Below are 18388 nucleotides of genomic sequence, written 5' to 3'. Positions count from 1 at the left end.
GACATTATTCTTGTGGAGGCGCCGGGTACTGGGACTTTGATAGTGCACATTACCGACAACACAGTGGCTCCCATCATTCCACGACAGAGCCGCCGTTTACGTGGCATAAACCCGAGTTCGAGCCATACTCAACAGATCGCAATCTATTGGAGACAGAAGAAGAAGAGGACGTTACGATGACAGCAACTGTGTACCATCACATGAGACATCCTTCTGGGCACTCTGGTGACAATGGCCAAGATCCAAACAAGTGGCTGAAGGTATATGAGCGTATAGCAAAATTTAACAAATGGGATGACACCATGTATTTGGCTAATGTACTTTTCCACTTGGAGGGCACTGCCAAGCAATGGTATGAGAACAACGAGGAGAAGTTCACAAGCTGGGAATTATTCCAGGTGGAAGTGTGCAAAGATAAATTAAAGTGCAGGGCACAGTGTCCAGGAGAAACTACAGCATCCTACAGTCAAGATGTATTGGATCTGTGTAAAATAGTGGATCCTAGAATGAAGGAGGAAGATAAGGTTGCACATCTCATGAGGGGTGTTGCTGAGGAGATGTATCAAGCCCTACTCCTGAAGTAGGTTTCAATAGCAGAAAACTTCATAAAATGGTGCCAGTATATTGAGACAATGCATCAAAAAAGGATTACACACAAGAAGTTTGAATGGCTTCCAAGTGTCGTATCGATGTCTGTGATGGAGGAAGGAACCGATTTCACAAGTGTTCTTCGTCAGATAGTGAGAGAGGAAGTTCAGAAGGCACATGGACTGCACGGCGAGCAGAAAACCGAGACGCTTCAAGAGATCATAAGGGAGGAAGTGGAACAGGCATTGAACCCGATCACTTGTCCTTCATCTCCCTTTAAAACTGTGAGAAAGTTGAGACCCAGGCGAAGTTACGTTCCTACAATGCTGCATGAGGAACCTGCTTGGGCACCAAGAAAGACTGACGTCTGGAGGACCCAGGATAACCAACCCATATGTTTTCACTGCGGACGACTGGGACATGTGGTGCGCTATTGTCGAGAAAGGCGGCGGATATTTGATGACGCCTGCACCAGAAGACAGCAGACCGATCTTAGCTGATGCCAACTCTGGGACGATGAAGATGAACAAGACGATGGGGTGTAGGACGATATAGGTCACAATCGCCGCAAGCTAGCCACTGGAGAGGACGCTCCCCAATATGCCAATCAAGGTCTCCATCACCATTTAGTAGCTCCAGCTGACCTAGCCGCCACAACCTGGAAAACTAAAGGGTGCAACCTTCTTTGTAGGTGAGGCCGCCAAAGAGAAAAATCCTCTGCTGTCAATTACTACAAAAATGATAGGAAACTACATCGATATCCTCATGGATGGTCAAACAGCCCAAGCTCTTGTGGACTCTGGAGCATCATATTCAGTCTTTTCGGAGAAGCACCGTCACCAGTTGCAGAAAGTTGTATTCATCGACAACAAAAAATCTCTGCTGAAGGTGGCTAATGGGAAATATGTAAAATCTACATGAGGATGTACCATTAGTGTGGGTATAAGTGGCCACACACAGTCCTTAGAATTCGCCATCTTACAAGAGTGTAGTCATAACTTCATTCTCAGATGGGACTTTTTGAAAGCTTCCCAGGCAATTATGGATTGTGGTTGCTCGAAGACTATCCTATATGAGATGAGATACTATGGACAGGAAGACGTGTATCTGAGTGTGTGGAGACTAAGTGTGCTGGATGAAGTGATCATTCCTGCAGTCAGTGCCAGAAAGGTAATTGTCATGTGTCATGCCATGCATCGACCCATGGATCTTGTAGTGGAATGTAAGAGAAGCATACCACTGAAGAATAACTTGGCCATACCAGCCTTTGTCATCTCGTTTAAGAATGGATTCGGTGAATTGTGTATAGTTAACTGTCGCCCAGAATCGCAGAACCTTCCAAGATGCATGTGCGTAACAAACGCTGAGCCATTAATTGCAGAACAGCTGAGCATCATAGAAACCTCCCATGCCGAGTCTGTGGACGAAATTAGCGCTACCACTACAAGACAAGATTTTCTAGCTCGACTATCATCATATCTCACTAAGGAGCAACAGAAGAAGCTACTTGCCATTCTTCAAGAGTTCTCTGAATGCTGCAACCCACAGGTGAAGAGCACATTAGACAAATAGACAGTGAAGCACCAGATTAGAACTGGAGACCATCAACCAATAAGCCAGAGAGAATACCGTATGTCAGCAATGGAACACTGAATAATTCATGACGAGGTAGAGAAAATGATGAAGAATGACATCATTCAGCCTTTGCAGAGCCCATGGTCATCACCAGTGGTTCTTGTGAGGAAGAAGGATGACAGTTGGCGCTTTTGTGTTGATTACAGGAAGCTTAACAAGATGACTAGAAAGGATGTTTACCCTCTTCCACGAATTGACAATACATTGGACTGTCTGAAGAGGGCTAAGTTTTTCTCAACCATGGACATGTACTCGGGGTACTGGCAAACCGAAGTAGATGAAGCTGATAGTGAGAACACTGCATTCATCACCCCTGAAGGTCTGCATGATTTTAAGGTAATGCCGTTTGGTTTGTGTAATGCACCAGCAACTTTTGAACGGATGATGGATAATCTTCTAAGTCATCTGAAGTGAACGATGTGTCTTTGTTATTTAAATGACATTGCAGTGTTCTTAGAGACATTTGATGAACATATAAAAAGACTGAGGGCCATTCTTAAGTGTCTCCAACAAGGTGGACTGAAACTTAATCCAATAAAGTGTCTCTTTGGGGCAAAAGAAATCAAAACACTTTGACACCTTGTGTCAAATGAAGATGTGTGGCCAGACCCAGAAAAGGTGAGATCTATAATGTAATTTCCTATTCCTAAAAGTGTTAGAGATGTGAGAAGCTTCCTCAGATTATGTTCTTATTACCGTCATTTTATCAAAGACTTTTGTATCAAAGCCAGGCCACTCCACTAGTTGTTAAAAGCTGATGCTAAATTTATCTGGGGTGGTGCTCAACAAGATTCTTTCAATGTGCTGCGAAAAGCTCTGACGACTGGCCCTGTACTTGGTCTGTATGATGAGAGAGCACCTACAGAACTACACACAGATGCCAGTGGGTATGGGATCATTGCTGTTCTGGTGCAAATTTCGGATGGAAAAGAGAAGGTTATAGCCTAAGCTTCTAGGACACTTACAAAAGCCAAGAGAAACTACCCAACTACAGAAAGAGAATGTCTTGTTGTGATCTGGGCCATGTGCAAATTTCGACAGTATCTCTATGGAAGGCCGTTCACAGTTGTTACAGACCATCATTCAGTTTGTTGTTTGACAGGTCTTAAGGATCCAATAGGTAGACTTGCCAGGTGGGCACTACGTCTTCAAGAGTATGACATTACCATAGTTTACAAAAGTGGAAGGAAACACCAAGATGCTGACTATCTCTCAAGAAACCCTGTGCAAGACCATCAAGACTTTGATGAAGATAGTGACTGTCTTGCTGCACTCCAGGATCTCTCTGCTGAGCAGAAGAAGGATGCCAAGATATCTCAAACTATGCTTGCCTTAAATCGGTCAGAGGGTGTGAAAAGACAATTTAAGGTAGTTAATGGATTACTTTGCAAGAAAAACTTTGATCCGTTTGGAAAGAGGTGGCTACCAGTGATTCCTAAACAACACATGCGCTTACACGTTCTACAGAGATTCCATGACACACCTGAGGCCGGATATTTAGGATTTATTAAGACACATGATAGGACCTGCAAGAGATTTTTCTAGCTAGGTTTATTTACGAGTGTCCATCACTTTGTGTCGCACTATTGAGAGTGCCAGAGGAGAAAGGCAGTTCCTCAGAAACCACCTGGCTGACTCATACCAATTCCACCAGCCTAAACGCCTTTCCAGCATGTTGGCATTGACCTCCTCGGACAATTTCCAACATCTGCTAGCGGCAATAGATGGATTATTGTTTGCACTGATTATCTGACACTATGCCATTACAAGAGACATGAAAACAGCCAAAGCATTTGAGGTAGCCAAATTCATCGTAGATGACATTGTATTAAACACGGTGCCCCAAGGTCATTAATTACATATCAAGGGAAAGTTTTTCAATTGAATCTTGTGACAGAGATAAACCATCAGTGCAACATTACTCATCACATGATGACTACCTACCATCCACAAACTAACGGGCTTACTGAATGCCTTAATAAGACCTTGGCCTACATGCTATCAATGTTTGTCAATGTTGAGCAGAACAACTGGGATGACGTGCTACCTTTCATGACATTTGCCTACAACACTGCCAAACAAGACACCACAGGATTTATGCCATTTTTCCTGGTGTATGGGCATGAGGCGACTATGACGATGGACACTGTGTTTCTGTTACATCCTGATGATGTGGACGGTGACTACATCGACCAGGTGTTAACCAGAGCTGAGGAAGCTTGGCAGTTAGCTCGACTCCACACGCTGCAAGCTCAAGAAAATGACTGCCGAAGGTATGATGCAAGCCACCGCCCTGTTGTCTACCAGCCTGGTGACCTCGTCTGGATCTTCACTCCTGTTCGGAAGGTTGGTCGCTCTGAGAAGCTCCTCAGGCGCTACTTTTGATCTCATAAGGTTGTAAGAGAGTTGTCTGATGTAACTTTTGAAGTTGAAGATTTCGACGCTGACACAAGAAGACGAAAGATCAGAAATACGGTCCACGTCCTTTGAATGAAGTCCTATAAGGATCCTGCAATCCAGGGTAAATTTGAAGCTCCAGTAACAGGCAACAAGCAGAAAGATGACAAAGAGCATAATGGCAAAGGAAGTTCTAAGAAGATCACTGCCAGGGCGAACATCAGACATCGGGAGTCAGAGTATGCAGGACCGATGACTCGTTCCCAGACTAGGAGGACATAACACTGAGACGCTGTTCAGTTCAGGCACATTCTAGAAGTATCCACAAATGTCAAGAATCATTGTACTGGAATGTTCTGTAACTGTATATATATCATATGTGTTCTGGCCGGAGGCAGTTCACTCCACGCTCTTGTATGTGCAAGTGCTGAATAAATCTTCATTAAGTGAAATTAGTGTTTGTCATTCATCTAATTACAACTTCTTCTATGTGACAATATCATCTAGTGCTACTATGTATCTTACACCTCCTTTACTTCTTGGATATGGACCAGCTATGTCCAGGTATACTATATCTAGAGGCTTTTTTTTTAGTATTGGTCTGTTTTTACTTTTTACATATTGCACATAAGTGGCCACTGTCTTTGGGTGCCGGAGCATGACTGCAAATGTGTTTGATGTGAGCAGCAATCTGTGGGGGTGGGCAGTGGGGGTAAGGAGGAGGAATGAAATGAGAAGGTTTAGCAGGTGGGTTCGGGAAGAGGCTGCGCTGCCTGTGGGAGCATGCAGGGACAGGATAGGGCTGCTAGGTGCTGTGTAAACCACATTAATGTGTGTGTGTTTTGTGTTTCAAATGAAGGAATTTGTCTGAAAGCTCAATAATTTAGCAGTCTCTTTCATTGTACCTGTCTGCAATTCAATAGCTCCTGACTTTCATGATCAGTTCTAGAGCCTTCAAACAGTATTTCTTTCACATTTTTGCAAGTTTCACTTCCGAGCTCATTTCATACTTGTGTCAACCTTTCTTCCGTTTATATAATTCATGTTCAGATTTTACAAAACAAAAGTGGCTTTCCACATTGCTTACATTGAAGTGTTTTTCCCTTTCTTTGTAGAACCTTTCCTTCCTCGCTGGAATCTACTTATTACTGTCCATTTTGGGGGGGGGGGGGGGGGCTTGGAAGGTACTCTATTTTGTTGTGGATTTTACTTAGCACAGAAATCATCATTTGAACCACAAATCATGGAACTGTTTCAGTTATTTCCTGTTTTTTCTTTGGATGGCGGTTATCGCTGAAACAACTGGATTTCAGTTATATCAGGGTTTTTTTCCAGTTTAACCTAACAGTTAAAACTGCTAAAAATAACCTATTTCTGAAATAATCGATTTTTGGTTCCTTATTCCTATTATTCCTGCAATAAAGAAAGAAATCAAACAACGATAAAAAATTATGACTCTCTTGGTTTCAAGATACACAGCAACAAAATATAAAATTAAATGGGCAAATAAAAGAAAACTTTGTCCATCCATCATTCCTTGCTTTCTTGAAAACTGATAAGTGGTCGAATACTACAAAAAATCAGCACTATTCTCCTATTAATCCTAATTTTTTGCAACTCTGCTCAAAAATTATGTTGTAATCAGGACCCCTTTCAGTATTTGGGCATTATGAATAGTCAGTGCTAAAAGGTGAAAACTGAGGCTGACGAATTCTGTCCATTTTCGAGGGCTACAACCAGATAAAGACATGTTACGTAGACACAGGCAGCAGACCAGCTACTTTCTATTTTAATTGTATATTATGAATGAACTGTCATTAAGCTTATATTTTATAACCCTTACCATAATTTTGTTTCGCATTTATTACATAATAGAAATGGCAGACAAATCTTTAACATTTTAAAGCAAATGAAGCCCTGTACTTCATCGCTACATCACTTCATAAAATTATTTCCAGACTAGCGTTGGTGCCATTCTGCAATACAACAGATAACCAGCAATGACAGCAAGAAACTACCATATAGGCCACATTGTGTCAAGTCTTGCACACTGCATGTATACATGTACCTTAAGCCATGACACACAACAATAGGGGCAGTATTGTCTCAGTAATGGTGTATCAGCTCTCATGTCATGTGTTTGTTACTTGTTTCTATTGGCACTGTTATTAAAATAGCACTGATTGCTTTTCCCATTTTCTATAATAATACAATGTTTCAAAGCAATGCAAATTTTACAAATAAAAAAAAGGTTTATTCAAAAATGAAAAGTTTTAGCATTGCTGCTAAGGCTAATTGATATTTCAGTTTTTTTACTCAGTTATTAGTAAAAAATAAGAAATACCTGTTATAAATGAGACAAAACAAATACCGAAAAATACCCGTTATTCAGAACTAAAATAATGGTATCTATTTTAACCAGTCAACTTTTCCCATCCATAGTTTCCACAATTACTAACAAAATGTTAACATCATTGAAATGAATGTCCAAGAAATTAACTAATAAGTAACACATTTGTAGGTGTCCAGGAGAAGTAGGTGATTTTCATTGCATACCATGTACTTTGTATTTCATCTTTGCAAAATTGTAACCATTAATTGGATTCCACATCACTATGAAACTCCAGAACCTGCACAAAGACAGATTCTATTAGCAAGCATACACCAAGAAACCAGAAAGAAAATTAATTCGGTTTTATCTCCATTGTTAACACTTAGAGATACCATAAAGGCAACTGCTAATTATTATGGATATTAAATGAGCTACAAATGTGAGAGAATAGTAATTTTGGAAAGTTATGTCAGAGAAACTATCAATAGAAACTGAAATTTGCTTGAAATTTGTTTTAAAACTAAGATAGCAGTGTGTTGTGTTATTTGTGCTGTCAACCAAGTACATGTGCCCGCTTTGTTGAGGATGCACTGTCTGTTACAGCTACGACAGGAGTGTACATTTGGCCTGCCACCTGGCATTTTAATTTTTTTAAATATGTGTAGTATGTGACTCAGCATCTCCACTATATGGTGTGCAACTCAATATTGTAGTATGTCTCAGCAGGTTAAATTGTAATGTTATATTTCTTTCAGTGTATTCTTCCTGTATAAAAAAGTTTCAGGGCAGGTTTCAACATGTCATATTCGACAGTTCCCTTGTAAGGATTAATTAGCATGTTATGGTGCCGCAAGGTACTGGGAAGTTGGTCTGGGAGAAGGTGTGACCGAATGCTTTGTACATGGTAGAACCACTGGCACAAAATGATGTATCAGACACATCATGTTGCTTTGTAAGGAGAAGCATAACATGCATACACAATAAATTTGACGGGAAAGTAATGCTCGTGAATTTAGATAATTTTGGTGCCAATGGAGTACAGCTCACCAAAGGAATGTTAGTAGTTAATTTGAAAGTCCTGGGTGATGTGAATCGGGTCTCAGTCAACATGCATCAGTGCAGTGTGCAGACCACCAATAGAACTGTAGTGGGTAGGAAGTTGGAGCATCTTAGAGGTATTGACAGATCAGAGATGGAGAAACCATTGTATCAATTTGAGGAAGAGAACAGCATTGTATTTCTACAGTAACTGAGTCACTGGTATATTATAGACCTTACAGTATACAGTGATGTTTGCAACCTTGAATTGGATAAGTTACTAGATAGAACCTACAGATATAGATTCTGTTATGACTACAGAAACCCTTACAGTAAGACCATAACTAATCATGAGCATCACTGAAACTCTTGACAGTTTGGGGCAGTGCACTACTTCTCTATCTTAGATCTGAAGAGTGGGTAGCACCAGAAAGAGGTATAACCATGCAACCATCTGAAAACAGTGTTCTCGGTCCCCTGGGGCCATTTTCAGTATTGTAGGTTGGCGTTTTGGTTACAAAATGCTCTGACAACATATCAGCATTTTTGCGATGCAGTGCTGAGGCCACTGAAACCTTGCCAGTTTATTTAGATGATTTTCATGAAGGATAACACAGAGTAATGTTTGAGATAGGTTTTTAGAAGATTACAAGCAACAAATATAACATAAATCATGGAAAAATGTCACTTCGCATCAGAAGAAATCGCATATTTAGGGCACACTGTTAGCGGCAAAGGGGTTAAGATGGATCTGAGGTTGAAACAGGCAGTCCAGAAATTTTTGATTCCTAGCAATATCAAAGACTTATAATCTTTCTTGGGATCAGGGAATTGTTATCGAACATTCATAAAGAGGTTTGCAGATAGAGCTGGACCACCTATGCAACTGCTGAAAAAGAGAGTTAAGTTTGAATGGGCAAATGAATGCCAAGATGCGCTCAGTGAGTTAAAGAGAGCCCATTTCGGGGCAGCTGAACAGAACAGAGACAAATTACGCAACAACAGAAAAGGAGATGCTTAGTGTGCTACATGGAATCATACATTTCAGATGTTATTTGTATGAAAAGAGACTTACAGTGGTAACTGACCCTGCTGCTCTTACATGGTTGTTGGGGCTTAAGGACCCTTTGAGTAGCCTGATTAGATGGGCAATAAGGTTAAGTGAATTCAAGTATGAAGTTACACAGGAACACACGAAAGCAGATAGTTTGAGTAAAAACATAGCAGTGATACAGACACCGGGTCACAACATTGCACAATGGTAAGTAGTACAATAGGCTGATGCCTAACAGTGTGCATCAAAGCTGCAGTTCACTCTGTGGGACAAATTATTGTGTATGACAACGAGGTTGGGGCTGCAGGTAGTACCACACACTCGGCTATAAGAGGAAGTGTTGAAACAAACACATGACTAGGCACTGTCATGACATGGGAGTTGTAGACCAATGAACTGGTGAGTAGTAGAGCACTGCTGGTGGATCTAGGAAAGAAAATGTCGATCAGTACATAAGGGGTTGTATAAATTGGGCACAGTGGCTGTTATGAGCCAGAAGTTAATACCTTTGCAGGGGTTACCAGATGCAACAGAAACTTTTATCCTTTCAGACAAGAAATTTTCCTGGAGGAAAGAAAATGTTTCTTTGTGTAATAATGCTCTTGGGTGATTTTATAATGATGCATCTGTTTTGAAAACCTACTGTGTACACTTGGCTTCATTTTATGAACAAAAATAATTAATTACAAAAAAAATATCTATTGTTACAAACAGTAATATGAACATTCAATAACTATCTTGCAAAATAACAATAACAATATTCAATTGCCATTTATACTCGAATAACCCGCACATGTTTTTTCCTGAACTTAAGGACAAAAAACTGGGATGCGCAGATTATTCTAAGCAAGGTTGGTACTGCTCCATCTACAACAATAGATCCCATTATAATACTGCATTGCTGTGGGCTCAGTCTGTGACGCCTCTGTAGCACATTAGAAGTGAAGTATTAACAATGTCTTCAAACTTGTTAATTATGGCGACAAGTTCTTGTTATCGCTTGTACACTGCTAAAGAAAAACAGAAAAATTGTTAAAGAAGCTGAGAGCACTGGAAACTGTGCAGCAGGAAGAAAGTATGACTCGAGCGAGATTTGTATTCACAACTGGCAAAAAAACAAAATGCAGCTTCAAAACACTAACAGCAACTGCTGGGCATTTTGCGGCCACAAAGCAAAGCATCCAAACCTCGATAAAAGGCTATGCAAATATGTAGATGAGAAGTGACAACATGGATGCATGGTGACGAGTGAAATGTGCCAACTTAAAGCATTGACTTTAGCTAAAGAACTAGGCATTACCACTTTCAAAACTAGCTGGGGCTAGCTATCAAGATTTCTCAACCGAAATGGATTAGGATTCCAGAGGAAAACTACCATCGCTCAATGGCTTCCAGGTGATTACTAAGGAAAAGGATTTTATTTTCATCATTGCGTGATAAACCTGTGACACAAACAGTCCTATATATTATCGGAAATTGGTAACATGGATCAAATGCCAGTCTATTTTGAGATGTCACTCAACAAGACCGTAAACAGGAAAGGAGAATCCAGCATCATGATATGAACTGGTGGCAGTGAGAAGCCAAAATGTACAGTTATGTTGTGTATAACTGGCAAGGGACGAAAACTACGACCTTATGTGATATTTAAAAGGAAAACTATTCCGAAAATATTAGTGAAAGGCATATTAGTGAGCGAATCCCTAAGAGTAGATGGACAACGACCTTGTAACTGACTGAGTGACGCACGTTTGGCAACATCATCCCGGTGTGTTACTGAATTTACGTAACTTGTTGGTCCTGGACAACTTCTGCGGACATACAACTAAGGAAGTGTGATTACAAAAATGGAAAACTGACTTGGTCATTATCCCAGGAGGCCTAACATCCATACTACAATTACTAGATGAGTGTATAAACTGGCCATTCAAAGTTGCACTTAAACAGTGATATACGTAATGGATGGTTGATGAAAACCACAAGGTCACATGGAGTGCAAAAATCAATTGTTCGGATCTGTCCCAGGCTTGTGAGTGGGTGAAAAGTGCATTGGATTTCATTCCACGACCACTGTGGAAAAATGCTTCAAAAATGTGGTATCACAAATTCACTGGATTGGACAGAAGATGACACTCTATGGGAAGATGGTGACGACAACAGTTATTCTCTCGCTAGTAACGACTATCGTAGGTGGGCCTAGAGTCTCAGCTGGAGGGGGTTATGTTCTCCCGGCCGGCCACCCAGCTAATAGGCCAGCCAGCAGACCGGCCAGCCAGCCGAGCTGCAAGCCACTGAATCAGTTGCATTTTGATGATTTATTAACCTGTGCGGCAGCATGTGAGGAAACCAATTGATATTACATGTAATTTTGAACACATCATTACATTAAAACTTTTTCTTTTTTGTACATAAAATAAATTAAAGTTAAAAAAAATTTCTCTTCCTCAAAATTAGGGTGTGAGGAATATTTGAGGGCACAGATTATTTGAGTACGTATGGTAAACTGTAAAATATTGCAAACCATCCACATCCATGTATTCTAGTAGTCACAAGTTTCTACACAATGCTGCATTGATTTGCTGGTATTTTCACAGTGATGCCCAACAGTTGGCAGCACTTGAGCATGATGAAAATATTAAACATTCACAATTGTGTACGTTAGGTTTCCACTGCGAGAAATACTGATGTTGTGGTGAAGATACGGTAAAAGTTAATGTACACAACTGTAGCCAGAGGGTCTGAAAGGGTTAACGTGATTGGGTTGTATGAAACTGGGTTATTCAACAGGACTCCTGCTGGGAACTGATTTGTATTAACTATTACTGATCATTTTTCTAGACATGTGAAAATGATTGCAATACCCAATCAATGAGCAGCAACTTTAGTGCAAGCATTGGTCAACAGCTGGGCACTCAGATGTGGAGAGCCAAAAATTATGATCACTGATCAGGGGACAAACTTCATATTTGATTTGTTAAAGCAGCTGTTTAACTTGTTAAATGTTAAAGAGTTAAGCACAAGTCCATTGCACTCTCAGGCTAATGGTAGTATGAACAGCGTACATAGCAGAGTAGGAAAGATGCTGAGTAATTACATGAACATACACCGTGATGGTTTGGATGTTTATTTATCTTTTGTTGTACGCACATTTAATTAAAAAGTCCATTCTGCAACAGGATTATCATCACATAAGGCAGTTTACAGGAGGCACATGCCATTGCTGTTTGACAAAGTAAAGCTACGAGTTGGCAAGGATGGGGAGCTCATCAAGTATTTTGCTGAAACAGTGAAGGAAATTTGGAGGCATGTTTGATGAGCAAACACCAGACACCTGGAAAGCCAAGAGTAACTGGGAAATCATGTGAGCTTATTACCACAGTGTAAAGTTGGTTAGTGGGTAATGTTATCAAACTTGTACGTTCCAAAAGGTAAGCTCGAGAAATTTGTAGCTCGTTGTCAAGGGCCATATCAGGTAGTTAAAACAACACTGCCGGTAAACATTAAGCTTCAATTACCAACTCACATATCTATGGTTCATGTTGGGCTTCTGAAGCAATTTTGAGGAGCTCCAGATGTGTTGATGCAAATTTTATCAATCCATTGAGGGTAAAGCTATGGCTAGTAGAAAGAAGAAGATGTGACAGAACCTTGCACGATCTGTACAGGAGATAAGGCCAAGGAAGTAGGAAAGAATAGTTTACATTTGTGTTAGAGAATACATGTTATTTAGAGGCATAAATGATAAGCAGGCCAGCAGAGGATGAAGGCAGGAGGGAGGAGTTTTGTTCACGTTATATTTACTATCTATGTTCATTTGTGCATAAAGTAGGTGTTTCAGGGTCGAGTTTTCTTTTCGTATGTCTATGAGACAGTAGACCTTTTAAGGGGGGAAGGGGAGTGATGGAAGTTTCCTGTTCCTAGCATCCCACACATTGAAGTAAAAATGAGGGTGGTCCTTATTTTGGCAACTCTTAGTCAAGAGTGAAGTGGAGGCATTGTGAGTACTACCATTGCAAAATGGAGAGACTTCCATTAGAGGATGCAGTACTCACAAGTCATCGTTGGGCACTGAAGCTGACTATGAAGATTTGGGAAATGAGTCATAAGGTGAGGTGTTTGGAAGATGTGTTTATGGGATTAAGGAGGATTATTGAAGGGAAAGACACGTTGAAGGAAATTAAGAGTGAGTACAGAAAGTTGCATCAGTCATATGAGCAATTGCGGGGGCAAATGCAGCAGATAGTGGAGGTAGTGCCATGCATGCTATGGCATTGTATGTGAGGTTGGTTAGACGGTTCAAATGGTTCAAATGGCTCTGAGCACTATGCGACTTAGCTTCTGAGGTCATCAGTCACCTAGAACTTAGAACTAATTAAACCTAACTAACCTAAGGACATCACACACATCCATGCCCGAGGCAGGACTCGAACCTGCGACCGTAGTGGCCACGCGGTTCCAGACTGAAGTGCCTAGAACCGCACGGCCACACTGGCCAGCTTGGTTAGATGCAGGAGGTAGGCTATTAAAAAGGTTTTCAGGACTATGGATGTCAGGGACATCTGGGAACTGAATGGTATGATAAAGTGAGTTATGTAGCAAGGAGTAATAAGGCCACCATAGAATGGCACACTAAACAGTTAAACAATTTGGAGCAAGGGGTAAGGAACAAAAAACAGGCACTGACACATGCAAGATGTAGTTGCATTGAGGTAACGCAGATGGTCAGGACTGTCCACAGGATGTCCTGGAGCCGCAACCCTATTTCCAGCCAGCAGGTTCGGACTGGTTTTATTCTGTAAACAGTACCAAAGTTGTAGCAGTGAACTGCTATGAGCAGGGTAAGCTTGCGGAAACTAAATGTTTGGAACTGCAGGGGAGTGGAATAATTATTTACAGGACAGATTGTGACAAAAAACAGCAGACTTTTCATTGTCAGCCTCTGTCACAGAGGAAACCAAGTTGAACACTATGTAGCCACAGTTGTACTGGTCATAGAAGCAACTAATAATCTTTACAACGAGAAATTTGAACTACTGGAATGAAATGTTGGACCCTAACCTAATCCTATACCTAAACTGGCTAATATGCTCACAGGAGGAACAGGTTTCAATAGAGCAAATGCTTTCATGTTACAGAAATATCATGAGAAGCAGTAGCACATGGTCAAGACCATAGGCACCACAACCACAGGCACGGTGTCCATGTTGATCCTGTTTTGCCCAGCCATCATCTACCTTAAGCAGAGGGCCACTAATCAATGTGACACTACAGTAAAGAAGACACATCAAGTTTCAGACAGGCACAATTAAAAGACACTCACATATTGTGCACGTCTGCAACAGGTTTATCCTACTCCATCAGGGGCTGGGCCACCTGTGAAAGCAGCCATGTCATTTACCAGCTCTGCAGCAATCATTGCACAGGTTTTTACATTGGCATGGCTACTAACCAGCTGTTCACCAGGATGAGCACAACGTGCAGCTGAACATAACACACTTAATTTCAATGGCTGCTTCACTACTCGAGCCAACTGTATCCTTCCTCCATCACCAGCTTTTCTGAACTGTGCAGATGGGAGTTATCCTTATAACATATTCTCTGCTCCTGTAACTATCCTGACCTCAACATACGGTAACATGCTGTCCCCACACCCTCCACCCAACAGATTCCACCCCCTGTCGTGTCATCTCCTTCCCATTCTCATCTCCCACCCTGTTTATTTGTAACCCTCTGCCAAAGCATCCACCCATCTTTCCCCACTCCTCTCCTTTTTTGTTCCTTTTTTCCCCCATCTCTCTGCCCCACAACCTCCTGACGCTGCACCTGCTGACAGTCCAGTCCCTACACACCCCACCAGATAGCATTCGTTTCTCTCTCCACACGTAAACTACTATCCCTTCCCCTTCCCCACCCCCTCCAGATTGCTACTTGCATCCCACATGATGTTGCATTCCGGCCCAAGGTGTTCGAGTTGGTGGTTATGTGTGCATGAGGTGTGTTTGCTTGGTGTGTGTGTGTGTGTGTGTGTGTGGGAGAGAGAGAGAGAGAGAGAGAGAGAGAGAATGTTGTGTGTGTGTGTGTGTGTGTGTGTGTGTGTGTGTGTGTCTTTAATGACAAAGGCTGTGGATGAAAGCTATACTTGAGTGTCTTTTAACCATGCCTGTCTGCAGCTTAACATGTCTTCATTACAGTAAGTAGCAATCTGTCTTTTCCTACATTATTGATATTCCTACCTGGAGTTTCCATTGTTTGATTTAAGCCTGCAGTACATCTGATACCACTGGACTGGGTAACCGTTGATACATGAGAAGGTACAAGGGGTGCAAAAAGCTAAATATGGTAATAAGAGAGTTATATTATGGTATATAACTGATTCTGATACGAAAGACAAGGAACTCTGAGTGGTGTTGAAATGAGCATTGTTGCTTACAGTATCAGACACCATAATGGGACAATAAGGGAGTATTCATGTACATAGTAGTTTGATATTTTGAACAAGTTAATGTTTAAGAGGCCTCTAAAATGGGGACAGAGATTTTATGTAATAGTGTAAGGTCCAGTGAAACCAATGGGCTAGAAATTGTAGACAGATTGTGCCCCACTTTTGAAGTTTTGTTGTGTGATGTAAGAGGAAAATTTATTTATCTATGTCATAACATTGTATGTGATGTCTTCAGTTCCCGACTGGTCATGGGTTCAAACTTGGTCAAAGAGGGGAGGCATGTAATGCCATCACCAGATTTTGGGTATTACTGAATTAAAAGCAGCTCCTTTGTGGCCATATGTGAAGCAAGCAGGTGAGCTCAGAAATGCTGACATGTAATTTCACAAGCAAACCTGTTTGTACACTGCGAGGCGGCTGGGGCAAGCCACAGAATTGTGGTGACACTGCGGAAAGTCCATGCAACTACGAGCCGGCCTGTAGGATATTACCACACTGTTGAGACACAGAGGTGTTGCTCTGTATGTGGCCGGTTGCAGAGTAATGGCACAACAAGTATGCTATTAATTACTGTATATACCCTCTGTTTCTAGCACAGTTGTGTGCAGTCTGACAGCACCTTCTCATGTCACCAGGTCCATGGAAGTCTCCAACACACTATGGACCACCCAACAGTCAATGCTGGTCTCGGAAGCCAGCTCAACCAAACCAGCTCTCAGTGCTAAGTCCCAACCCGTGGACTTGGACCAACACAACAGATGATCCATCCCCCAGACTTCATGGCATAACCAAACTTCTGCCTTTAAGGATAGCAGTTCACAGCCAGGGAAGTATTGCTTCCATCCTTCTACACCAGGGCGAGTTTCTAATCTGGTAGGAATGGCCACCTGTGAGAATTCAGTAGACATACACATCATTGGCACTGCTCACTCAGGGCCACTTGTGATAGCTCAGGCACATGCTGCTGAGTGAGGTAAACAGTATCAATGAAGCAGAATGTGGATTGCAAGCAGCCATCATGCTGCATCGACCCTCTGACAGCATCGGCACCACTGGCAGACCACACACCTACATAGGGAGTATCCAGGAGTGTCTCAGCACATTGACACTGTAGCTCAAGACAAAATGAGATATGTTGTATCTTGCTGTGGAGTTTTCCTAGCCATCCCTGGCTAGCACCACTGCCTCCACAACCTGCCACTCCAACAGCTCCACACCATATCTGCTCCATTCGCCCTCATCACTATAGCTGGTTTTGCTAGTTATGTATATCTTCACTTGCTCCACAACTCTGCAGGCCCTCCTTTACTCTCTCATTTACAGAATAAGATATATGAGTGGTTGAATAAGTGAGTTTCTTCTGTGTACTTGGCTCCTCTTTTTCCAGAAAGTGTGTAGGTGTGACCAGTAATGTTCCAATAAGGGGCTGTGTATTTCTGGTCTACACATAAATTATATTTGGTTTATTTACGAAGTACTGGATGCTGTCTTTAATTATAACTATAAAAGACAAAGAAACCATGGAAACACTTACAGCACAAGTAGCAAGAGTCAGTCACAGAGCAGAACCTGACAAATGAACATGTACAAACATCTTACATATAACTTAAATAACATCATTTGAAGAAAGCTGAGTTCTCCATAAAGAGGCAGAGTACGGAAAAAAAAAAAAAAACAATCCTAACCCTGAGAGCAATTTACATATCTTACAACATTTTACACAATGCCATCAAAAGATAAAGTAACCATCTGCACTAGCTCATGAAGCGGTAAGAAAAAGTACTTACCATCTGCTGTACTTATAAGTAAAATGTCCAGTCCTTGTTTTTTGATAGATGACTGCAGTTTTGGAAAATAATGTAGATCAGTTGGATAAAAGTCATTTGGAAAGTCGGTTACTTTTGTTGTTTCATTTGTGATGAGATTCCACTTCAGAAGAACGTGATCATCCCTGTAAAAGAAATAAATGGGCTTATGCACAGATAATAACCCAACATACAGTTTGACATTGGTTATTAACAGGATACTAAAAAAAGAGATTATGACCTATTGATCACGGCTAACACTAACAACATTACTCAGTATTGTCTGTACTGAGATATGAAATTCTTTATGACACCCAGTGAAGTTCCAGAGCAGCAATCAGCAAAATGATCAGGGTGTTGAAGCTCCATAGCAGGTTAATAAGTGCAAACAACTACTTCAGGTCAGCAACACCTTACATTTGTGAAATATTATTTATGAATATTAGTTTAAATTAGCACAGGGGATACATGCAGCAAACATTTACTTATTTGTTAGAGAGGAAAGTGGCTTCACTGGGTGTGGGAGTAACAGTTCTCAGCTGAAGAAAGTATGGATGTGAGCAGCAGCAGAAAGGAGGTTCTAGCAAGGGTACAATAACTTCTTTATTATTTCTTCACTAATTTATACAGCTTGGATTCCACTAGTTAACTGGCTAGAAATGGCTGTGGACAGGCTTGAGAATGAACACACGTCTTTAATTAAGCCAGCCAAATCATACAACTCATTTCCATCTTCAGATAATACTCTGATGCTGAGTGGTAGGCATAGCAATTCCAGAGAAGAGGGAGGTGAGCTGCTTACACAGACTAATGCAGACTCAATTGTGATGGTCCAGGGCACACCACGGTGCTCAGCTGCAGCCTGGCAAGGCAGGAAGTGACGTCAGCTGCGGTAGCAGGAGGTCATGGGGCTGCCCAGAATCAACCTCTGAACTACTGGCTGGACTCTGGCAATGGCAACTGATCCCATAGAGGGGCAGCAGTGATGTCTGACATACAGCAGACACTGTACGTTGCCCTGCCATGCCAAACTTGATGTTCTCAGCTGGGCCTGTGTCAGTTCTCAGTGCTGAATTCACGGAAGGGTTGCATTCGTG

At 41.5% G+C, this 18388-nt stretch overlaps 1 protein-coding gene across 3 annotated transcripts in view; it reads right to left on the bottom strand.

Annotated features, from left to right (window-relative positions):
* LOC126236888 (intraflagellar transport protein 80 homolog) overlaps positions 1 to 18388 on the bottom strand; it is a 448716-nt gene that overhangs the window by 425496 nt on the left and 4832 nt on the right. For all 3 annotated transcript variants that reach the window (XR_007545000.1, XM_049946524.1, XM_049946525.1), the window contains exon 2: positions 17274 to 17437. Coding sequence is in view for 2 of the 3 variants with exons in the window: in XM_049946524.1 (XP_049802481.1) it covers positions 17274 to 17437 (164 nt within the window). In the remaining variant the exon portion in view is untranslated. The remainder of the gene's footprint in view (positions 1 to 17273; positions 17438 to 18388) is intronic.

Source organism: Schistocerca nitens, chromosome 2 (assembly GCF_023898315.1).
Source record: "Schistocerca nitens isolate TAMUIC-IGC-003100 chromosome 2, iqSchNite1.1, whole genome shotgun sequence".
In the NCBI taxonomy this organism is placed as follows: Eukaryota; Metazoa; Arthropoda; class Insecta; order Orthoptera; family Acrididae; genus Schistocerca; species Schistocerca nitens.
Note: the sequence above shows the minus strand (reverse complement) of the source record. Positions and strands in the feature narration are given on the sequence as shown.